This window comes from Labrus mixtus, chromosome 7 (genome assembly GCF_963584025.1).
Source record: "Labrus mixtus chromosome 7, fLabMix1.1, whole genome shotgun sequence".
Classification (NCBI taxonomy): Eukaryota; Metazoa; Chordata; class Actinopteri; order Labriformes; family Labridae; genus Labrus; species Labrus mixtus.
The window spans coordinates 377,914-403,747 of NC_083618.1; the positions used below are offsets into that span (position 1 = coordinate 377,914).

General features: G+C 39.5%; 2 protein-coding genes across 2 annotated transcripts in view; both read left to right on the forward strand.

Moving 5' to 3' along the window:
- tex264a (testis expressed 264, ER-phagy receptor a) overlaps window positions 1–5,812 on the forward strand; it is a 62,421-nt gene extending 56,609 nt beyond the window's left edge. The window contains exon 4 of the mRNA XM_061041906.1: window positions 4,491–5,812. Coding sequence (XP_060897889.1) covers window positions 4,491–4,852 — 362 coding nt within the window. The 3' untranslated portion in view covers window positions 4,853–5,812. The remainder of the gene's footprint in view (window positions 1–4,490) is intronic.
- A 1,861-nt stretch (window positions 5,813–7,673) lies between these two features.
- The window catches only part of grm2a (glutamate receptor, metabotropic 2a), a 30,330-nt gene continuing 12,169 nt past the window's right edge, over window positions 7,674–25,834 (forward strand). Inside the window, exons 1-3 of the mRNA XM_061041907.1 lie at window positions 7,674–8,025; window positions 8,132–8,471; window positions 16,815–17,556. Of these exons, the coding sequence (XP_060897890.1) occupies window positions 17,029–17,556 (528 nt within the window). The 5' untranslated portion in view covers window positions 7,674–8,025; window positions 8,132–8,471; window positions 16,815–17,028. The remainder of the gene's footprint in view (window positions 8,026–8,131; window positions 8,472–16,814; window positions 17,557–25,834) is intronic.

Consider the following 25,834-nt stretch of genomic DNA (forward strand, 5'->3'; position numbering starts at 1 on the left):
CTGCATTGTTGTGTTAGCATGCTAATGCTAGTTCTTCCTGCTTAGCACCAAAAGACCAAAAAGAAAAAGTGATCAGTCAGTAAGAGAAAGTAGAGGAAGTTAGCACTCGCATTTTTTCTGTCGCCCTTGAGCACCAGCATGAAACCAAAACAACTTGCGCTGCATTGTTGTGTTAGCATGCTAATGCTAGCACTCTTTATTATGCTCGTATCTTCACACTGCATGTAAATTTACCTGAAATGAGCGTGATCTAGAAACACAGTTAAGCAGTGAGTACAGTATGTTATTCTTCTTTTCTCTAGTCCCTCAATTAAACAACTTTTATACACGAGGGGAGGAGTCAGCCGACCGTCCTGGCGATGTAAACAAAGTGAAGATAGGACTCTGAAAACTCTGAAAGCATCACAGACAGTGGGACTCGGGTGTTACACCCATTGTAGACAGTCATGACTCACAGAGTTATTTTCAGAGGAGATACTTGATTTATATTATATTTAAGAGTGAAAAATCAAATAGAGAGCCTTTAACTAAATATGTCTTCAATCAGGACCTAGACTTCTTTTTGATGATGATTTTTTTCTTCAAAAAAAAGGACAAAGTTAATAAGAAGTAACAGAGACTAACACGTGCTATAAAAGATTTCACTTGTTTAGACAAGTTAAGATGATTTGAAAACAAGTAATATCCTTGTAAGAATCACTAAATCGATAAACCTGAAGTCATTTACTAAAACGATTCAAAGAAGAAGACTAATGCTTTATGCACTGTTCAAAGTAATGTGTAATAGTTTTGATGCTCTTTTTAAAAAACTCTTCTTAGGATCTCTGTTGTTACATGAGAGCTGAAAAGGAGCTGCAGTGGAATGTGCAGAAGAAGAAACAGACAGACTTTCTCTTAAGTTCAAATCAGAGTCTATGTAACTGCCCTGTATATTGTGCTATTGAAAAGCCTACATGCAGAAATGTGAAAGTTACTAATCTTTGTTGATGCTTTTTAAAAAAAAAAATTCTTAAGAGAGTGTTCTTGTTAAGGTTTAAACATTTGCATCGTCAGCACAGGGTGTATACATTTGAGTGCAGAGTTTGTGTGTCGTTGTTGGTGTGTCTGTGTGTTTATGAGTTTGTGTCGGTGCATTACATGAGTTTTAGGGTTCAATAACCACTGACAAAACAAAGTGTGTGTGTGTGCATGTGGATGTTCTCTGTCTCAGACACAGCTGAGCTCTGGATCAATCAGGGGAGCAAAGCTTTGTCTGACAAGCCAGCTGTGGAAATCCCATCCCGGCACCGGGGAGATCGACTTTGACTTCTCGTCTCTCAACTCAACTGTCCACATTATAGACCGTCGTGACTTTAAACTCTTTCTGGGCCAAAAACATTTGTCCAGTTTTAAACAACTCGGTGCACTCTGGCAGCAGTAAACACTCGAACAAAGTGAAAACGCTTTCATGATAATCTGGTGATCACAGCAGACAGTTTGTGTGGAGAGAAGCTTGTTAATCCAATGAGGACACAAACCAGCGCCAGTGTAAAACAGGACAGTGCATGTGCTTCATTTGTCCACCATTAAACTTGTTTCTTTAAAGTGTTAAATGGAACAATATTTAAATTGGATAATGTTTACATACCTCATTATAAAAACTGTAGAAATGCAAGTCATTAGGTACTCAGATATTCAGTATTCCTGCTTCCCTTATGTAGCAGTCTTTGACATAAAATCCTGTGTTTCCACGGCAACGATAAACATGTCTTGTCTGTCATGGCTGCTCAGTTATGGTAGACGCCAAGACAAGACAAGTCCCCCTACAACAGATTTCTCTGGCTTTGATAACTGTTGGAAATATTTGAGGTAATGAAAGTACTCAACAACAAAAAAACATTTTTAATGAATTAAGATATTGTAATGTAAACATTTGAATAAAGTTCTACATATTGTATGTTTAAATAATAAGTCCTCCAATCCTGTATTTAAATATCTATGTCACTGTACCACTTCTTAACTTCTGTTTGTTTTATTTGATCATTACACTATTGTCACCATCCAGTCAGACTCCAAAATCTACCTTTTTAGATATCTTATCCTTTGTTTCAGACAATTTGAATGAGGATCTTGACTTCCTGCTAACAATACAAACGGGCCTTATTAGCAACAGATGTGGGCAAATGTAATCTAAAAGACTTCCAGGGACACATTTCTCTAGCTTCAACCAACGGCCAAACTTTGCTTGCTCTTGTGGTAGGGTTGAACATTGTTGAACGTGTTGAGACTCTTTCTCAGGGGTCTGTCCACTCAATTACCCCGAAAAGACCATTATTTCCTGTAAAACTCCTTTAATTGTAAAAGGAGTCTCAGTGGAAACGTCCCTTTATTGCAACAGACACATGTAATATAAATCACTATGTTCCCTCCATCAGTAAGCATTTTAAAACAATACCTCTGAGGCACATCACACTCACACTGGACCTGTTCCACCAAATACCATTCCCAACGGATTGCTTTGGATGTGCTAGCTAATCAACAGACCCATTTATAGATCTCATAAATAACCATAAATACGACGTCCCTTATATATCATTCTTCACTGCAGACAGGATGAGATCTGTTGGATGTGATAATTGCATTGCAGAGTGACGTTTAGTTTCCAATGATTGAACAGGAAGAGTGACCTCAGCAAGGAGTTCAGAGACCCCATGTTTATTGTGTTTTGGTCCCCAATGATACAATTAGTGCAAACACATTTTTATATGTGGATTTATTTGGAGCATGAACGGAGGAGGACAACTTCTTGGACAGTGGTGCTTTAGTGTCCTTACAGTCAGCTTGAGTCTGATTTTATTGATGCTCTATAGATATTTTATTTTAATCTTTAAATTCGATACTCAGGCTATATATTTCAAACAATCAGTCCATAAAAAAAGGTTCAGTATATTGTATAAGAACAGGAGAGATTAAATTCTCCAAACCGAAGCGCAAACACTGTCATAGTGAAGAAACTTTGACTACTTCACCCTATTTAGGCAGAAGATGAGTCATCCATCTTTCTTGCAAACAGCTTTAACTCTTGTTGAGATTTATATTTACATGTATTTTCATGAAATTAACCTGTTTCAGCTCACTGCTGTGCACAGTACAACATTTCTGTTCTGGTTCACTAATACACAAACAGAGAAAGGATAATAAATGGCCATTTGTTCACAGGGAATCAAAGGCCAAATAGAATCAGCTTAAGTCTGAAAGCATTAGCAAGCTGATCATGTGGGTGAGAAAATCTTCATCTATTAGGCTAATGGACGCTCTTCATGATGATTTCAGAAATGTGATATGTGCTGCAGACATCTCCAGGAAGAAAATTAACTCCGTCCAGAGCTCTAGTTAGCTTAAAAGTAGCGCACTAAAGTAAAATCACACAAAGCTAGTGAGTAGTCTTTGTTTTATATTAAATATCTTTTGTCTATTTAGCAATAATAATCTGGTAAAGTCAGTTTATACTAAGAATCGCAATGAACTTCAATAGCAAGCATTTGCTGAAATTTTGCTGACAGATCTGGTGATTTGTAATGAATCAAGTTTTTTTTAACTAAGACAATTTTGCTGAGCAATAATCAAAGGTTTGCAAAAATGAGTTCACAAAAATGTAGTTTACTTTGCATCACCTTCATACCAAAGCATGATGTTAATCACACTTAATGTACTTATTTATGTTTTATAATTAAAAAAAAAAATGTTAAAGACATGCTAATAGCATATACAGCTTCTGTCTACATTTAAACAAGAAGGAGGACATATTTTAGGATAGTTAGTTATTACTCATAGTATTTGATAAATTGTAAGTTGGAGATGAACAGATATTTATTTGCCCTACATGATAATGACTGTAGTGGACCCCTGACTCTATCATCCAAGTCAACGTTTCACTTATCCTGTGACATATCTCATCACCTAGAAATGGGCTGACATCCAACTTTCAAAAGACTTGTATGGTCTACTCTCCAGAGGATGTCTCTAGTGGCTATGGTGATCCTTTGACTTTAGCTCTAGTGTCACTCTGAGCTTTTTTTTAGTTTTGAGTATAATGTCTTAATATCAATTAGATGAGATGGGTTGTTTTAAGTTCCCGGAAGATTAATTCTAATAACCTTGGTGATCCTCAAGGCTCCAAGCTAGGGGCTCGTCTTTTTCATATAAACACCAATGTTTGTTTGTTTTTTATATGAAATTATGTAAAAAAAATTATTTATACGTCAATGCTAACAGTTTTTCAATGGAGCTGGAATGCTCGTAATGTCTCGAGTTTTTTAGGTGACATTAATATAATTGAGATAGTTACTTTTGTCTTTCAATTTTCCAACAGTTATGCTTTTTACCAGAGTCTGCATATTTTCCATATTTACAGATTTTCTTCTGTTAACTACTGTTTGTTTACTTTGTTAGATTGGTTTTGTTCTCACAGAAGCTGTCTTCTCGTTTCCTCTTTGCCTTTGTTGCTGCAGGTGCTGACTCCCACAGCGATGTGAGCTCAGTGAGCGGCGGCGTGCCCTGGGACAGCAGAGAGACTTCTTTGGCTGCTTCCACGGCCGCCTCCCTGGCCTCTTCCCTGCCTCTAAGGGACGTAATGGATGCCAACGAAGACATTAAGCACAGGGACCAGGGTGACAGATGCTCAAATGAGTCTATGGGCAGCGGCTCATCTTTTGAAGAGCTTGACATGGATCAGGAGGAGCAGGAGGAGGCAGCAGTGAAGGAAGGGAAGGAACATGAAGAGGAGGAGGAGGAGGTCCCTGAGGGTGAAGACGGAGCTAGAGAAGAACTGGTGGTGGAGAAGAAGGATCACCTGGGTGATGGGGAGGAGTAGCCTGAATGTTGAAGAGATAAGGCTTGAGGCTATGTAACACTGGCATGCTAGAGAGTTTCTCAGTCATTGCTGGTTATCTGTCGTGTAATCTGGTTGGTGGATCTAATTCTGTTTATGCCATGACCAACATGCCGTATTTCTGCGCCTTGTTATTCCTCATTTTGAAGCCTGTACTTCTTGTTATACTGTTACTTCATTTTATTCAAATCATTTCTGATCATTTATATAAAAGAAAACAGCCTCATACATTTAAGATCTTCCAGGGTGAACAACACTTTTTTAATTTTATGTACATCGAATAGGAGGCAATATTTGTTCAAATCTCTATTTCATTTGCAACTTTATTCTTATGTTTACCCCAACCCTTTCTGTTGGGATTAGAAGTAGCACTTCATTTTAAGATGAAATACAAAAGAGAGACACCGACACCTGGCTCAGCACGTTTTTGCCCCTTATGTGACCCTGTTTTCAAGGTCATCTTGCAAGGAAGTTTATGTCACGTGTTTGTTTAAGTAATCCGATTTCTCAGATTAATAAAGAGTATTACTGGGTTGACAATAAGCAGGACTATTGATGTTATTTCTTCCGTCACATAGGAGACACTCTGAAGTCTTTGGAACAGAATATGAATTAAATTAACATCAGTGCATACTCTCAGTAGTTAACATACCAGAAAACACAAGCGACCAGAACTAGGATTAAAAATGCAATTCAATGATGTAAACGTGTTTTCTTCGACTGTACAGAACATTTCATTATCACTCTGCGCTTTATTCATTGCTTAATTTTTCACCCATAATGTTCCCTTCTGTACTTTTCTGTTAAACCGCCCTGCAGTTCTGTTTGTAACCAACATTCCCTCACTTCCAGAGACTAGTTATGATTTGTTTGTTGGTGAAATGATGTACAGCACATTTCCATGGCTGTGTCTTATATCTGTAATAAAATGTTCAAATGAAATGTTTGACTGCACAGAAATCAATTTTGGGAAGATTTTGTTGAACAACAATGTAACCCATTATTTAGCACTGGCTGTCAAAAAGAACCTCATTTTTAAGTTTTATAACACAAAGTCACATCCTAACTGCTCCAGCCTGAGGACAAATCTCATGTTTATTGTTTCCTAACAGAGACAGAGAAATGTACCACAGTGTGGGTGCCAACGAGATACACTGTTGTGCAGTCGTTATTGATGAGACACCCAAGTGCATAATAACTTATTAGGTTCTTTTATATGCTAACCGCTTTCATGCCTCCACATTGTAATGGTTGCCGTTGCTGCTGCTTCCTTTGGAAAGGCTCAGACATGAGATTGAAAAGAAGGATTCAAAGGAAACATTAAAAAATGAGCCAATAATGGCAAAATGCATACATGCAATTTTTAAGTACAAGTTAAGAAAAGTGAAAGCAGAGCTGAAAAGCCCTGACGCCCTGAAAATCCCAATCATTATGCTCAATATAATATGAATTTGGTTACCTTTGGGACGCAGAAGGACTCAAAATGTTATTAGAAAGAAATGTAACTGGATCAGAAATCTGTCACCTCAGCATGAGCTGCATTGATTTGGGCAGCATCTGAATCAGAGATATTTGGTATCGGTATTTCTTTGTCGCAATTAATTTGATCAGCATTGCGTACAGCAGAAGAGGAAGAATAGGATCCGACACAATATTGATGTTTGCTTGACACGTGTGTTGTTTATCGAATGCTCCTCAATTAGCTTCACGTCCAAAAGTACAAATGCTTTCCTTCAAATGGAAAGCCTCAGTTACTTTAATGAAGTGTAAGTGTGCCATCACACACATAGAGAGAAAAAGCCTCCCCTGATCCTGGTCAGGCTCTCATGATGCTGGATATTTGCTTATCCTACATACATTTTATAAATATAGATTGCATTAATATGAAATATTTGAATAAAATAGAGCATTCAGCAGAGGCAAGTTTTATTTTTCAGAAGAATCTTCATACTTTGTTCACACTCCTCTGAGCCCACTTTTAAGGGATTTCATTTAAACGATTGTGCATAAAACTTGGCATCAACAAACTATAATTACTGTATGTAATCATACACTGGTCTTGCTATGACTTTTCCAATAAGCAGAAAAGAACACACCCCATGGTGGCACCAGATACAGTGTAGATTGGTGAAAAGAATGTGTGGAACAACACAATACAGTAAATATAAAGGTGCTTTCATTCTAAGGAAAATGTTGGTAAAAAACTTAATATAAATATTCTTGCAACTTGTGGAGGTGCAACAACTTCTTAAAACAACTTTGTGGGTTGAAACTTCAATTTGTCTACCCTCCTCGTGTTGTTGCTTATCTTTAATACACTAATGATGAGAAGACATCTTGTTAACAGATCTCCCTAAATTCTCAGTTTTAATCAGAATATAAGAATGGTGTACCTCACTAAAGGGACAGCTGCCCACCACATGTCTGCTGCACTTACAGAGTAAATCCTTGCACCTCAAACTCAAAAAATCAGTCTGGAAGCGGCACAATGATGACACACTGGGTCAGAAACGGATTTAATTAATTGTGAAACCACAGCAGTGTCATGCAGCTTTGAGCGAAGATTATTGCCTTCCCATGATGTTAATTATTAATCTCATTACAGTGCACTTGGAGATTGAGATCAGGGGTCGATGTCTCAAACAAATTTAGATCTTGATAATTGCGTATGTGTGAAGATGATTCTGTCATAGAGAGAAGAGGGTTCGCTTCCACCTCTCTCACATGCTGTGCCATCTGGGATTGACCTCACACTCTCTCGTGCCATGTCACAACTTGTTTGCGGATCCCAAAAAAAAATCAAAAGAAAATCTACCGCTGGACATAAACAGTCTCCAAAGAATCGTTATTTGAATACCTTCTTCCCCCTTTCTGACTGCTTGAACAAATAGGGGGCGACTCTTAAATCCTCTCCCTTCCTCACCTCCAGCCCTGCAGCTTTACAAACCAGAGAAACAGCGGCTGAAATAAATCCGTCACGTTCTATTTGATTAAATGTACATTTTGCACAACAGGGTTAAGTCAGACTATGTACTGCGTGGAGCAGCTGCGCCTTTGTTCCAAGTGTACAGACCCTCTGTGAGTCGAGGTCCATTGCAGCAGCATTTCTGTGTTGCAAGTTATTGAAGATTTAGCATGAGCCACTCGAGTAACAGGTAGAATTTAAACTACAACGCGATAATCCCTTTAGACTCACAAACATTGTATCTACATTGATGAATGAATTTATGATCAACAAAGTTGGGGGTTTTTTGCCATCAGGTGGGCGTCGGTTCGAGTCTTGTGAGCGCGTTTGAGAAATGTGACCTGTGAGCGGGATCAGCGCGGCAGGTATCCGGCGGCTCGTCGTCTGCTTTGTTTCAGCACCACGGACAGCTCCTGGCAGGCGGCACAGCTGTACGCGGTGTAAACTTCAGGGTACAACCATCCACCTCCTTCCCTCCTTCATTCCTTCATTCATTCATTCATCCCGCTCCAGCTCCTCTTGAGTCCACAGCCATACCGGGGCTTTTAGGTTTAAACAAGTGAACGCTGCTGCTGAGGATATGTGCTGGCTTCATTCATCACACTGCTGCGCTGCACACTGAGGATCCCTGCACAGGTAAGACATTTTTTGTGTTTTTTACTGAAGTTTGCGTTTAAGGGATTAACGGTGCGTTGTTGTCAAACTTCTCTGTCAGTTTATTGAGTTGAAATCGGTTTTTTTTTGTTTTTGTTTTTGTTTTTGTTTTTTGTTTTTTTACAATTTTTTGATAGTTTACATTCTGAAAGTAGTTTTATGACGAAATAATTACTGTATTGATCGACAGTGGGGTTGTCATATGATGAGCATATTTCCCCTCTTTTTTGTCGCTACATCTGTGGCTACAGCAATGTCTCCACATGTGCGATGCTGCTGAATAACTACAAAACAAGCACTGCAATAGCTCCATCATTACCCATCATGTCTCCAATCTCTCTCATTTTGAAAACCTCTCTGTGTATTTGTAAAAAAAAAGAAACCTCGATTAAAATAAGGAGAGAAACTCGATTAAAAAAACAACAACAACAAAAATGTTAAAGAATCGTTCTTCATGTGTAAAGGGGTGTGGGACAGAAGATGATGATCTCCCCAAAACGCTTCTCTCTTTTGGTGTTTAATGTCAGAATAAATCCCTAATAGTTTGTTTCCCCTTCAGGAGAGTTATGTAATATTTGTCAAGTAGTATAATTATACAGACTGGCCCCATCAGTGCAAATAAACATCAGACTATGTGAAAGGAATGTGTGTGTGTATGTGTGACTAAAGGTGGAGTGATTCTTGAAATTGCTTAAGTAACCATACCATCAGGAGTTTAGAAAAGATTTTTAAACAGCGGCCGAATATAAATGAGTACCTGCAGGCACAAAGGTTTAGAGGCGGTGTTGTAAATACTGGACAAAGTCATTATGAGGGAAGCAGAATGTACTGTGGATGCTTCTTACAGTCCCAGGGGCTTCTGTGCTGCATGTTCAGCAGATAAAACACAAAAGGAATCCCCCCCCCAGCCTGCAGTGGAGTCACGTCACTGAACCCACAAATCCATGCAGAAAAAAAATAATGTTAGTTGAGAGTTTAATTCAACGTCATGCATGTTTTTGAAAATGTAAACTAACCTATTAGGAAATCGTCCTCCTGTCAGAAGGGTTAGGGGTCCTGAATCTGAAATGAAGCCAAGATGTAGTTTGATGCAAATCATTCAGGTAACTGTTGTCTAAAGGATATTATCTTCATCTTCATCTGGAACAACAAAAAAACATGACCTGTGTGGTCCCTCTAAAGCTCTGCATCGGTCTGCCTCCCCTGTTACTTTTGACTTGATGCTAAAGGGACTCCCTGCTAGTTTAAAGGGGGGGGGGGGTTAGGGTATAATTTTATGCAGAGTAGTTGCATATCCTGATATTTCTAGAACAGGCAAAGCATTTCTGCACACCCTTGAAAATCTCCTCAAAGGTGTAAAAGTTTTCTGCTGATAAGAATGTTCTAGCAGCATCTCTCCATTACTCATGTGTACACTATATATGTCTTCCCTCTTTGTCGTGCTTCCTGTCTGTAGTTTAAAGTAAGAGACATCTGCTGTGTTACTTTATCCTCCTCCATATGATGTCGCCTCTTTGTATTAGCCACCATCTCCAGTGATTAAATACCTGGACATGAATCACTCTGCTCCTATCAAAAGAGACAGCTTAATAACTTACACGCACACAAACACTAACAAAGACACACACACACACACACACACACACACACACACACACACACACACACACACACACACACACACACACACACACACACACAGTATCTACCATAAAAAGCCTGGTGTTTACGGTACACCTGATGCCCATATTATCTGTTCAATGAAATATTTACCGTCCGTCAAGTATACTAATATTATTATATTTATAAATACATTTTCCATTCTGTGAACTGATACACCTGCACTTGTGGTATTTCCCAGAATGTTCTGACAGGACACAGTCATTTGTTAAATGTATGCATTTTAATAAACAGAAAGTGTTTTCTGATTCAGCTCAACGAACACCTTTAACATTCACTGGGAATGGTCAAATCACATATTTATATTAGAAAAGTTATTTTCCTGCAGTGAATTCAACTCATAAGGAAAGATTTAAGTGTGGACTTACTCAAGTAAAAGCGTGGAGAAGCCTCCAATTAATTAAAGATGTGCACAAGAATCTGAGATTAAAATTTACAGCTGCACTGACTGCAAATGACTCGTTCCTGTTTTACATTCCCTGTGTACGTGTGAGAGGCTCCTAGGTGAGCAGTGGTTTCCACTCTTCTCCCAGCTTGTGATGCCTTTCAGGAACAATATGTAACTTTGACACATTATGTTTAAAGTTGGTACTGCAGTCCAGATTCTTCACTTCAGTGATTAGCTAGCTCTGCATCGGTCTTGAAACCTTTTCGAAAAAAAAAACAGAAAAAAAAACAACACAGAAAAAAAATAGTCGAGGGATGTTCTCAAATTTTTTTAAGCAATAATGGAAAGTTGATTTTAAGTGAGATACTAACAGAGGAAATACAGGAAGGGGATACAACCACTTCCTGAAATAAAGCTAGAAATACCACGGTGTAATCTTGCTGGTGGTATTTTCCCTAAAAAACACTCAGTCTGATTACAATGTAAGTGTCGTTCTGCCATGGCAAAAAACAATTTGAAAGCACTTCAGGCATCATTTAAAATCAATCTGCTCCAGGATATTGTGTTTTTTATTGTTATATAAAGGATGCAATTTAAAAACATAGAAACACTGAATGTGAGCTCTCGTCTCGTCATATTCAAGATAACATAACTTTAATTTCCTTACTAATATCAGTTGTCAGTCAAAGAGCGGTACTTATAATAGTTTCCAGAAAAAACCTCATGGTGTTTCCAGCCTCTTTTTTTTTCTCATAACAAGGTGCTGGTGTGACAATGAATAATGCAACGATACATTAAAAACCTCTGAAACAAAAGCACCATACATCCATCCCGGCCAATCATTGGGCTAGCAGTAATGATCTCTGAGAGACAAAGACACAGGATGAATGTTTGATGAGTGAGGCAGAATGGGGCTCCTGGGAGGAGAGGGGACCAGTGAACGCATGCAAGGGATTCCCCTTTTACAGGTGGAGAGACAGAGTGGGAGATGGATGAGGGGGAAGTGTGACACAGTCAGCTGGAAAGATGGTGCTGGTGTTTGTAAATGAGAAGCAAAAGCATGCAGAGTATGAGGTGGATTGTGCAGGATATGATGTTGGTTTTACATTTACTCACTGTCTCAGGTAAATGTAGATTCTTAACTTACAGAGTTTCTGCATTGATTCATGTCTTCTTAATTGCCGTAGCTACTTTTCAAACATGGAGTGAAAGGATTTCCTCACTTTTTAATTGACGATTGTATCACTGACCTTATCAGAAAAAAGGTCAGCAGTTGTGTATTTGGGAGACATTTCATTCTTTTGCAACTTGTGTTGATATAATTGATTCAGACCTTCTCTTTGCAACATGAATTCATCAGGATTCAAATTTACTATCACTTCTGAGTGCTGCCCAGACATTATCCCTGTAAAAGACCTGTAAATATTTCAGTGTCTAAGTCTGAATGAGTCATTATGACGAATTCCACTGGGATCAAGTGAGAAAATGGTATAATGAATTGATAAAGGGTGAAAATGGATCCAATAATGAGAAAAAAAAACACCTCCAAATTGTTGGAGAAAGATTCCACTTTTGCAAATTGGATTTTGAAGGCAAGTTGACATTCAACAAATAGATCACAATATACAGTATATATATTTCAAACATACATATATAAATCATCTTCAATGTTGTTTAATGAATTTACCAAAATACAAAGGTGTTTGCGGAATTCAGTCTAAAACCATGAAGCACATGTTTAAGGTAAAAAAAAAGAAAGAGGGAAAAAGTATCACAATGTAATAGTGATGTGTTTCTAGTTGTGTTTGTTAAAACTGAAATCTCTATCAAAAAGAAATAAACTTTATTGGCTGTTAATAAGAAAAAAAACGTGGTTAAAGTTGATTTTGGTCTTGTAATGGGAAAAAAGTCTTTCCATTCAAAACGTGTGGTGAAGTACAATAAAGTATCAAATATATCTACAAGGGATCATCACTGAGTTTCATTTGTCACAGGTGCTTCAGGCGTTTGTGCTCCATACATTGTTTATGCATCATAATATGTGTGTGTGTGTGTGTGTGTGTGTGTGTGTGTGTGTGTGTGTGCAATCTTGAGTCTTCTTTCCCATTAGCAGACCATCTTCAGTCTTCCTCCCACCCAGGACCACTCTCTTTGTCAGCTGGAAATGTGATTTTAGGGAGACCCGACTCCCATTACCTTGGCTTCCTCTTAGCCAGCCTCCAAGTTATTCCACAGGGATCTCCAACCTGCTCAGCCGTAGGGCTGCATATACAGTAGACGACCCCCAACTCTTCAACACTTGCTATTGCCTGGGGGGATATTACCATATTAATGCTGCACTCCACTCCTGGGGCAAATGAGTGTCATAAAAAACATCAGCCTGGATAGCATCTTTCTCAAACTCACCGTTAGTCCTCATTCACTACTGCCCACGCTGCCTTCCTCTCCACTTCTTATTCCTGCTCTCTCAGCCCCCACCCACTCCTCCCATTCCTTCACACAGTCTGGTGTGGAGTGTGTAAGAGGGTGGCTGGCTTCACGTTCTTGAATTAAAAAGGCCATCTGGTAAAGAGTGAAGCAGAGATGGCTGCATAGAAGGAGAGAGGGGAAACGAGAGGCAGAGTTTGACTGAACCCTAAGTGGGATATGACATCTTAAATATAGTCCATCTGATGTTGACACATACACACAGTCTTCATTCAATCAATTGTCATCTGACTCCGCAAAATAAAAAAGAGAAAGAGACAAAAGGAAGTGAGTATCTTTCCAATTATGTCAACAAAATGACTTGTTAAAAAATCTGATTCTCAATAAACTGTAGAATGAGCCTTTAGTGGACCGTTTGTGTCTTAGTTAGTACTATCTAAGACATATTATATTACACTATATTACTTGCTATCATAAGAGGTTGGGTAAAGAAGAGAAATGTAATCTATGGGTGAGTCGGAGGGATCCTTTGGGAATGTGGGATAGGAGAGGAGACTGACAATGTGTCAGCCAGAAATCCTTTTGTCCCTGTTCTCTCTTGAGGCTGCGTGCTTAGTGCTTCACCAGTGTTGTTACCCGCTGCTTTAAATTGTCATATTTCATTGAAAAAACAGTACGCTACAAGTATGACTTGTAGTTTCTTTTGCAATGTTACGAAAGCTGCACACATCAAGAAACACCGTAACTCTCCAAACATTTGTTCCTACACTTGTCTTATTTTAGTTGCAAGAGAGGAAGTGACTTGGCCCATATGCGCAAGCTGTTGCATAGGACTTTAATTTGTTGACACACTGTTAAAGTGGAAAGTCTGACAGCCTTACACTTGTTTTGCTTGGAAGGAGAAGAAGCTTTTAGGTTTCACTGATGGTTCATCAAATGTAATACAACATGTCACATCTGATTTCTTATTAAAAGGCTGTCATTTATGCAATAGGAAAATCCCCGAGGACCTATACAAACATTGAACTATTGATGGATCATGATTCCGTCGTAAATCAATATCTCAGCACATTTGTGGTTAGGATCATGTGACTAATCTTGTGGTTGAAATGTGTCAGAAAGGCAGAATAGGAAAGTTCTGACTGGAGTCATATCAGTTTTGCTTCCCAGTTCTCCCTCAGGACCAGTCTGACCATGAAGCATGGTCTGACTGGCCCACTTGTCCTGGTCTGTCTTCACCTTCCTCCTCACCCTCTCCATCTACTAGTAAGTTTCCATGGAAACAACAGGGAGATGGAGCGAGAGAGAGAAAAAGAGAAAGAGAGAGAGATGGACGAGAGAGAGAGAAAAAGAGAAAGAGAGAGAGAGGGACGAGAGAGAGAGAGAGAGAGGGAGAGATAGAGAGAGAGAAAAAGAGAGAAAGAGGGAGCGATAGAGAGAGGAAGACAAGAGAAAAACAGAAAAACCTCACAGAATATGGTCTGTATCCTGAGCGCTGTTGAGAGTTTTACGTTGTTTTAAAAGGGGAGACAGTGTTTTGAAAACCAAACAAAGACATGCAAATGTTAATAACCTAGAGCTCGAGTTAATTACTGCATGTCAGCCTGCTTTACTTGTTGAGACAGTGGATATGAGGCAGATAATTCTGGCTCAATAATTCACTCCGATAAACTTCTCCCACATTCACACTGCTTAATTAAGCCTCTGGGATTCAGGGGGACTGACACCAAGGACTGAACAACACATCTGCAGCAAATCCATACATGACCTGCATCAGCTCCTGACAGGAGTCTGCATCAATGCTATGACACGTTTGAGTGCCTGAAAAAAGATGATTTTATTTGTTATACTGAAGAACATGCTTTTACCATTTAAGGTAAGGGACACCTGTATGTCAGAGAGAAAGAAAATACAATGAATCAAATGAAAGCAGCTGGATTACTTTGGCTTAAAGACTTCAATTTTAAATTACATATTTTAGTACCTGAAAAAATCTTTGAATATTTGTTATACTGACCTATAAATTTACCAATTGACTTTTGCATGGTAGCAGGAGGATACATACAAGCAATAATAAACTGCAGGATCTATGTGGGTTTATTTGGGCTTCATGTAATCCAACTTAAAGTAATACTGAATGACATTTTAGGGAATACACTATATTTAATAGATAGCTTAATACTACTTCAGTATAACTCTTGTCTATTGTATTTTGGATTAACATGGTGACCCAGATGTGACATAATGTTTGCTCTCTTCTAGCTTCAAGGATTCCCTTAAGTGTATCATCTAAACATGATGCTGCAGATCAAGGTTTTATTACAAGTTCAAATATTCAATATTTTACCATCTTATCTTAGCACGAGTCACTTTTTGATACACCAACATGTGTTTGAGCTGCAAATGAGAAATGTTGAAGTTGCATCTCGCTTTGCAATGAAAATAACGTATTCAATTACAGATAAAAGAACATTTGAATAAGTTCACGTAGCTCTCCTTAAAGTTATACTAATTCAATTACTTTGTTTGCTTCAAAAAGATTTCAATCCTTTTCTCTCTATGTGCATCAGGCTGTTTCTGTGCACACATTGTGTTTTTGTAAAACTGTGTGAGAAGTTGATGTGATTTGACATAAAGTTCCTCCGGGACATGATTTATTATCTTCCCAGACTTAAGGTGTACAGGAGCATGTGCACATGAGATTATGAAAGGGTTGTACAATCATATGCCTCACATGGGAAATATCTTAAGGTTGGACGGACAATGGGAACAGGAGGAGAGGAGGAAAGAGATTCAAAATAAATCAAGCCTTCCACAACAAGGGGATGACAATGTGCTGCTTGAAAACTCTAGAAAACCATGAAGGTGATGTTGTTGATGTCCTGAGTGAACTCTGCTCTGATTGTCACCTCTTGCCTTTCTTTTCATTTTGGTTATTTTATATGTCAAAGCAAACTGAACTAAGGAACAGATGTCTGTTTACAACTCAGTCTAGTTCTACTCAAAGTGCTCTCTCATTAATGTTGGGTCTCTGTAAGTAATCTTACAAAGAGCACAGTCGAGACCGCTTCATCATTTGGTTACGTGTCACACGGGAGCACGTGTGGTTGCTGATTACAATCAATTGTCTTACAGTTTTTCTCATTTGCTCTGGCTCTATTCTCAAATAAGAAAAATGATTTTTCAAATCACAATAAATTTGTCATTCACAACAGATCAGCATTTCTCATTCATTCAGTCAAATTGCATTGTTTTGGTACGTGGGCTAAAAGAGAGTAGGTGCAATTCATTACACATTGTTTATGGTTCACTGATTCTCAGTGAAACTGTCAAACTCTTTAGAACTTCCTAACTTTCTCTCATCATTTGAGTGGCACAAGCCTCGTTGTCCAATCAGCTACAAAAATGGGTCAGACAAATGTGTACAGTCCATAAATATCCATAACATGGGATGTTTGTGGTCTCTGACAGCTGACAGTGATGAACTAGGAAACACATTTTGTGGTAAATGTTCTTTATATGGCTTTACATGAAGTGTGAATTATGACCTCTTGCTGCATGCAAAAGAGTTTTGATGTCTGATGAAACTGTTGTGATATTTGATCTCACAGATTAGAGAATGTTAAAACAATTTCTAAAAATGAGCCATAAATCTCTCTTTCTGCACATATATGATCAGTAAGCCTCAAAGGAAACAAATATTTTTAGACTTGTTTAGATGTGAATCCATGGGATGAGTCTGTCCCTGGTAGTCACTATGTATGTTAGACAAAGGCATCATTGTCCTCCAGCTCAAAGGCTTTGACTGACTTTCTCTGTTTGATCTGCAGGCTTTAATCCAGGAAAACCCTAAAGAAGAGACGGACATAGACGATGGCCCTGGTGCTGTAAATGGCCTCTGAAAGAATAAAAACACTGGTGCTTTGAGAGCTGGTGCTGCTCTGCCTCACTGTTCTATTCTTCAGAGCTGCCATCATCAAAGACTGAGTAGACGCTGACCAGAAAAACAAAGGCGGGGATTCTGACCTCGCTCTGCCCAGGGATATGTCATTGGGGAGATCCCCTGTTTTAGGGGTACGCCCTGTGCCCCAACCCCTCTGGCTGTCCCACCTCAGCCTGCTGTGCGTGTGTTTGTTGCTCTTTGCCCAGGCTCCCTATGGTCTGCCTGTGGTGGGTTATAACACTGACTCCAAGAGGGAGATCACACTGGACGGAGATTTGATGATCGGTGGCCTGTTCCCCGTGCACCAGAAGGGGGAGGGGGTAGAGGACTGTGGGAAGATCAATGCACAGAGAGGGATCCAGAGACTGGAGGCCATGCTGATGGCACTTGATGAAATCAACAAGGATGAACACATCCTGCCAGGGATCAAACTTGGGGCTCATATATTGGACACTTGCTCTAAGGACACCTACGCACTGGAGCAGTCTTTGGAGTTTGTCCGGGCCTCGCTCACCAAAGTGGATGACAGTGAGTACACATGCCCTGATGGCTCCTATGCCATTCATGATGATGTCCCTTTGGCTATCTCAGGTGTCATCGGAGGCTCCTACAGTGACGTCTCCATACAGGTAGGAGCTAATTACAACACGTCGTCACCCTGCAAAAGAATAATGAATTTCCATTTACTATTGAATATCATCTGTTTCATGACATGTGTGTGTCAAAAGCCACAATCCCTTTTTAAGACACCACACACAGGATGGTCCTTTTTCAAACCAACCCCTACACCCTCCCCCGCCGTGTCCCCTTCATCGAGTTGTAGGGTAGAAATACAGCGGCAGGCTTTGGGAAAAACTTCCCTCTCTCAGGTGGAAACAGGAACTGTGTGTTACCATGGTTACTCAGCGGCATCTTACAGGAACAGCTTTATTTTGTAGCTAATGCATTCTGTAAAAATATTTATGCAGCCTAGATTATTCTTATTCTTCTTTAGTTATATTAGTGTAGACTTATAACAAAACTATTAGATTGAGCCTACATTGTTTATTGTAATTTATAATTTCAGTTAATTTATTGTAATTCTTAGATCAGGGTGTCCTAAATTAATGCAAAGACAAGGAGACTATTGTTGAACATCAGAGCAGCAAAAAGTGTATTTTTTATTGTTGAATTGAGATTTCACAAAGACATCAAAAGTAGAAAAATAAGAAATAAATATTAACAGTGAAAAGTTGTCTGCAACATGATTTAATATTCTTTTGTTTTTTCAACAGTCCCTGTAAATATAAAACACTTCACAATAAATAAACATATTTTTGATCCTCAGTACACATTTGAAGTTGTTAACGTCTGTATGATGATATTAAATGTCTATCTTAGTTGGAGCAGTGTTTATAGACAATTGAACTCACAGGTTGCTTCCTCCATGACGACCGGACACAAATGACATGTTGCATGTGATCCGAAAGTCGGCATCGGTGCACACTCGCTGGTGGAGGGTTTTATAACCCACTACCACTCCCCGCTAATTGGTTTGGGATGGCGGACCCTCGGCGAGGACGCGCAAACGAAGGGGTAGGGTAGGGAGAGGGTGTAGTGGCCGGTTTGAAACCCGGTGTGTTTAACTATCAGCAGCTATTTGGAGTTTGAGAGGGAACCAGCGAGAGGGGAGGGAGTACAGTGTTAGAGCGTGATGGATGGACATATAGATGTGCATTTAAATTTAAGTACCGTATGCAATTATCCCTTGCAAGATGTTAACACAGGGACTTAATGAGTATCAGTTCTGCAACAGGGATCTGTTTACCTATACCCCCTTCCGCTCGGCTGATCTAATTTAGACGATCTCCTCCTCTATCCTGGTAATTCACACTTCAGCAGTGGCCCTGTCAGAGCAGACATGCTACAGATGTTGCACTCAGGGCAGGCTGACAGGATGACTAGTGACGACATGATTACTTTCAGCAGCAGCAGCTTTCGGCTCGTTCAGGCTGATACGATGAAACCTCAGCTAATTGTGTCTCTGAAATCTCGTGCTGTAATGTGGCTGCCATGTCAGTGTCATTTCAAGTCATTGTTGAAAAGTGACAGGGTGTCACGTGGAGCTTAGTTTTTGTAAATATCCACAAATATACATGCCTCATTAACTGCACCTCATCATCCCAGCTCAGTCAGCCGGAGGAGCGTGTCTGCTGCCTAAGGGTGAAGAGTACAGTTCAACTCACTCCAGAGATACACATGTCTCATGGTCCAGATGTCTATTTGAAGAGAATAACACGCTTCTGCTGCCCATCTAGAAACAATGATTGGTTCAGGATCATTGATAAACCATAGATATTTCAGGAACACCAGGCAGGTACAGTCTGCTGTAAACAGCTTTACCAACTTAAGGACAACTGCCAAACAATAAATTCATCAAAATGAAAAGCTATGTCAGTATTTATATGTGTTGTCAGACCGTGTCCATATTTTGTAGACAAGATTACAATGTCTTGATCAGAAATGATTACACCTTTTATTTCAATGCGTAATTCCCTCCGTCAAAAGTATGTTTGCTTTTGTATTCCCTGATAGTACTACAGCTCTGCAAACATCTTTGTTTTCTGTAGTTTTTAAAACAAATGCCTGGTCTCATCGCTGACACAACAAAAATACTGTAGCATACAACAATCCATTAAACAGGTGGAGAGCTCCTGGGAAGCAGGAGGAGAATTCAGAGCATCTATATTGGGACTGCTGGTGAAAAGGACAGTTTGGAAATAAAGTGGTTTGATAAACGAGCCCTAATTCCAGTGAACCCCTGAATCTGGGGCTCCTTAGACAGCACCCTTGTCTTGTGGTAATTTATGGATATACTATTACAAGCTTGAGGTCGGAGGTCTGTCCTAGCTTTTCACTGAATCGTCCTCATCAGTGGAAGCACATCACAGGACACTTTGCTCTTTCTCACAGTGAACAACCCTCTAGATTGTAATGCAGTTATGAGGTGTTTCTCTCGCTGCTCTGTGAGCATCTAATCATGGCAGACAAGCTCACAGTCTCTGAATCTGAACATGTGCTTGCACCTTCTTTGTTTAATCACTAGCTCGTTCCTTGAAATCGTTTTCATCAGATAATCAATGTCCTTTACAAAAGATTACATTGGTGTGCATTAGGGAAGTGGTTGGCTGTATGATTGTTTAACAGATCCCATCTCCACACAATGTTTCTTTCCTTGTTAGTTGCCGGGTTCGTGCATAAAGTCCAACCAGTCAGACCTTTGAGTGAACCAGTACAACTGTGTGAAAGGCCACCATGCCTGCCCTTCTGTGTAAGCTGCAGGTGGTAAGACATGTTTTTCACCCCAAAGGGATGGTAGTTACAGGACATCTAACGCTATTAGTTTCAAGATCCTTATCGCCATGGCGACGTGGTAGAACATTGAGAAATGACAGGTGGTGAGAACGCAGAGTGCTGTCTAAATCTGTCACAATGAAGGAGCGTGTTGCTGTGCTGCTGGTGCTGCGGTGTGACAATCGCAGAGATGGGGGTGGATCTGGCTGCAGGCCCGACTATACTGCCATCACATGGCCACAGATTGAGTAGAAGTGTGGAGGCGAAGTTCTACCACGCTCTCGCAGGCTGGGGTCTGATGCTTGTCTGGTGGCCTGGCAGAGGTGTTGCAGCTCATAGAGGATGCAGAGGGATCCAATGCGAGATCATGTTTCCCAGAATCACAGAGACATTGACAGGCAGATATTATCATGGGGGGGATGGAGTGAGGCACATGGCATCGCGTAAAAGCATTTTGCCAATGCACAGTATCTTTAACAGTCACAGACTAGTCTTTGATGTCATCTGCACACTTTGAATGAAACTACTTGTAGAAATATTTATGGGGTTCCTCCCTGTGGTAGCAGGTTATCAGTACAAGGGGAGTAATGACCTTAGGATGACATGTTCAGTAAATTCAGAATCTTCGTTCATGTGTGAAGAGCTGAGCACTGACAAGATACATTCACTTCTCTTGTGTAAGATGCTGTGCACTGAAAAGCAATCCTGCATTCAATCTCCATCCAATATATGAGGTTTCTGGATACTGCAGCTTCCTAATGGGGAACATTAGCCTTCTCCTCAGAGTCCTACAGGTGTGTGTTAATCAGAGATGTATTATATTCCACAATTACAGCCAAGGAACATCTAGCCTCAGGGCTGGCTTCTGATTAATACATGGAAGGAACTTTCACTTTTGTTTTCCCGGCAGCAGTCTGTGCTGCTAAGTATAACCCAGTTGGTAAAAGAGCATCCCTGTGGAGAAACAGCAGAATCACCAGGGCGCATTAGAAAAACAACACCTCTGGAATGTCAACTCCTGAGACGCTCACTGAACTATTCCAGGGCCTGAAACACAGACAGAGGAACTTTCTAGAATCAATCTGCAAACAATGAAAAGATACCTACTCTGATGTCTCACAGTGTGGAGGTGGAAACCTGCGTTGTTTCAGGGTATACAGATGGAAGTTGTTATTTTGTAATGATACCTCAGCGAGTTAATTTTAATATTTAAGTGCGCTGTCTGAGATGTGGTTCTTTTTTTTATCAATTAAGCTAGAGACACAAGGATGCATGCTTGAATTTAAAAATATAGATCCTTATACAAACACTCGCGGCATAATAAGGTACATTAAGGAGATATCAGTGAGCTCAGATTTATTTTTTCTCCGTCCAGAATCAGTCGTATTTATAGAATTTCCTTCATCTGCATGGTAGACAGTGCCAATCTCTGGAGCACACATGAGTCATACAAAGGATTTAAACATGGATACACACATGACGGAATTAACCGCAGCAAGAACAATAAGGATGAAACGTATCGGTAAAACCATGCAGTGGAAATGCATTATTCATGGTTAAAACTACAGAACATGCAAGTGTAAATTATTCACATGTGATTGGATTATTCAGTGGCATGGCAGAACCCACTATTTGTGCAGTTGAGATATTTATCATGTCCATTGCACGAACCCAATATATGAACAGGTTTAAGGAAACCATCACAGCATGGTGGAAAGTCCGTTGGATCCCAGTTCAGTTTGATTAAATGAATAGTGTGTGGACTTTTAGAAAACTTAAGAAGTTATGCAAAAAGCAATTGTAGAGAGATGTTGATGCACTTTGTCATGAAAGAAAGAAATGAAGTGAATGGAAGCAAGTCCAAACCAAAGCTGAATGACTGACATTGTAAATGAATATCCTAACATTTGCTGCAGTCTGAATGGTTGCATGAAAGACTATTTCAACATAAAGCAGGTTCTTTTTATCCTGCAGGATGATGGGACAGGACCAGATCAAAAAACATCCTTCCTCTAGGTATCTTACAGTTCATATTTTCACCCTGTTAAAGCTGTTGCCAAGCAACTAAATCATAAGAAATGAAGTAATAATGATCTGGTGCATACACCATGCGTGCGCTGTATGTCAATGTGCGTGGCTGTTTTAGTGTGTAGGCTTTAGTGTTTGTGTTTCAGAGAGCTGCAGTGGGCCATATATGTGTGATATTGGGTGGGGATAAGGACTGCTGCTCAGGGAATACAGTGTTATTGCTGTAGAGGCACACTGAGACAGTCCTCTGGGACGAGCAGATGGGCTTTTCATGTAGAAAAAATCATGACATCTCTACAAAGTAGACCTGATATTTCCTGGACCAGGACACTGGCTCAGTCCTAGTGTCAGTGTTTGTTATTTGATGATTTGTCTGTGTCTGTGTCCCTTCTCACTTTCTTCATCTGTTTACCTCTCCTGTATTCAACAGTGTGTTAAGCAGAAACAAATCCAAAGAAGTGCAGTGAATGAAATGTGCTGAAGCTGTGCTGCATCTCCAAAACACCAAAGTGTATTTTAAACTCTATTTCATTTTGGATCTACTATACAAGTACATTTTTCTGGCATTTTAGAGAGCTGCACGTTTCTAATCAAATTTGCTCTCATGTATATTGAGCTTTTACACTATATTATACAAGTGTATTTTGACATTTCACATGGGCAGTCTGAATTATTCTGGCTCATGGTGTTGGCTGGCGCCTTCGGGGTATCTCTATGGAAACAGAATACGACAGCTGAAAAGAACAATCCTGTTACCCGGTGTATCTGTGTCAAATTCAGCTACCAGGTTCTGCGTGCTCTTGTTGCTTGGGAGGAAACCACTTTTACAGTAATCGGCTCAGGAACAGAACCTGCGGTGCAAAGCCACTCAAGGCCACTTCTTAATTCTATTAATTAAATAAGGTGCTGTCTGATGCAGAATGATCCCTATCGCTGAAAGTGAGACACTGTAAGCCAAACCACAGGGCTAGAAACTCAGGTGTGGACCTGTTTACATTCAAGTAGCATTTCTTACAGGGTGGAATCAGATTCGAGAAGTCTGTCCAGTATATCTACTCTCCTGTGCATCCACTCCAAGAGTCTGTATTTGTATACTTTCTTCCTTTTAATTCTTTTCCCTAAAATGAGGAAGGCTTAAAGGAGTAACTTAGTACAGTAAAATATTAAAATAATATGACTAATAAACTAAAATACATGCTGATACATAAATCAGTATCATGTAACTGCAGTAGTAATGTCAAATTTTAGAGGATAACACACAGATTATCCATATGGGGGCTGATACAGCAATTTTGAGCTGGAGTAAAAAATAGACCTTTTCTCTGAGAAGTGTGCATCAATTTTGGTTCAGTGTGACAATGTAAAGTGCTCAGAGGGCAGATTTCTTAAAAAACACATTTATCAAAGAATACGTCACACAATCATGCATTGATAACCAATTATTGAAGACAACTCCCTGCTCAGTGATAATGCTGAGGGTATAACTACGTGATGAAATATTTCATTATTGACCCCAAGTATTATTTATTTTATTATTAGTATATGTTTGGTTAAATATGATTGGGATACCATAGTAGTTGATGCTGATATGTGATAGGCCCACACTGAACTGATAATATGGGCTATTCACCCTCAGCTGGGAGCAGGAAGACACCACACCCTCCAAGGATGTGTCATGTCTGCAGGATATGAACTTGTCACACGGCAGCCGCTGATGCTCTACACATTTGTTTTGGCTCATCTTCTCTGGTGTCATGTCACCTACACCTCAAGCTCTTCTTCTCCTCTAGTCTTTTTGATGTTGACAAATTACAAACATCATGCTTTTACACAGTTGAAAAGAAGAATGTGGTGATAAGAGTTTATGAAATGATTTTCTCCACAGTGTTGTATCTGTCTCATGAGGTGGGCTCCACACTCACAGCGTGTCTCTTAAAGACTTTGGCAGGTAGAAGGGTCTTGGCTTAGCCATAAATACATCTATGTAATGATTCCCAATAAGCCCATTGTATGGGTGACATATTTGGCACTGTTCTTTATAACATCCTTAAGCCACATGTAAGTGGATTACCACACTGGCATAGTGCTGCCTTCAATACCCTGCAGGGAAATTACTCATTCACCACCACAGGCATAGTCCAATCTCAGTAGAATGGATGAATAACCTTACTTTCTCTTTTACATCAGTACCTGTGTGGGGACAAAATGTGAGCCAACAAGATGTGAAATGTAATATAACATATAATGATGCATCTGTATACAGACAAAGAACCCCAAAGAAAATATTTCACACTCTGATTGAGTATGGCATTAAAACCTGCAACCTCATAAAAGAAAACTAAAGCTGCCACATTAATTTACACGTAGATCACCCAATGATATCTCTATTATGGGTGTTAATGTCTAGACAGGCTTAACGCTCAAAGATAGTTAAGACCCTGCAGCTGAAGCCTTCTCAGCTTTTCAAACCACCTTTAAGACGCTTGTCCACACTTGTTAGAGTGACCAGAAATCTATATCACAGTACCGTAAAACTTCAATTAATAGCCCAGGCTTTTATTAACTTCAGTCTATACAATGAGCCAGCCTTTATTTAATCAGGTGTAGATACGAGAGGGGTCGTTATGTACAAACAAAACTTGTGTACAGCAAAGATGGGAAAGACACCAGAAAGAATATTTCACTGCGTGAAAAAATAAGATGTACGATCTATCTATGCCAACCTGCTGCACTGTTATTAAATGAAATAAAGTAAAGTCTAAGTCTAAAAAAAGTCTATGACTAACGAGTGCTGTTGCTTGAAGTATATGTTATAGCTCCCATTCTTAGCATTACAGATAGAAAAACATTTATTTCATATTACATTATATTTCTAAAGCCAGCACAAGCAGCAGAATCCTTCCTGTCTCTCCGGTCACAAGCATTATTCTCTCTCTTTCCCACATATTTAAGTTTCTTTATTTTTTGAGTCATGCTTCTTTTTTTCCTTATTTTTGATCCGCAAACTATTTCAAACCTTAAAGCATAGGGACCTAAAATGGAGACCTGCCTTTAATTAGCAAAACAGTGCAGCATGTACTTACACCTTGGTGTGTGTCGCTGTAAGCGTCTGCTGAATGAACTGCAGAATTGTAAAATTGTAGCAACACCAGGCTAGTAAAAGGGACTGGGCTATAATTGGGATGGGCTTGAATATGATATTTAATAATTACCTGACTTGAAAAAACTACAAACACTGTTCAGTCAGCAATAATATCACCAATCATCCTCAAGCCCATGTCAGACTATAGCTTCAAATACTTCAGTCCTATTTCCCATCAAGCCATCACAGCTTTTTATCTTCTGAACATATAAAGAAGCCAGAGGACAAGGAACACTTTTAGTTATGTCACAAAATGATTGAGAGCTGAACTCTGTCAGGGACTCCCTTCTTTTAATTCAAATACAACAGGAAACAAGAATTGCATTAGGTTCCTTTTTAGTAAATACAAATTGTATCCACTCACTGTGAAAGTGTTTGAAAGCAGTTAGTAATCCATTTTAATA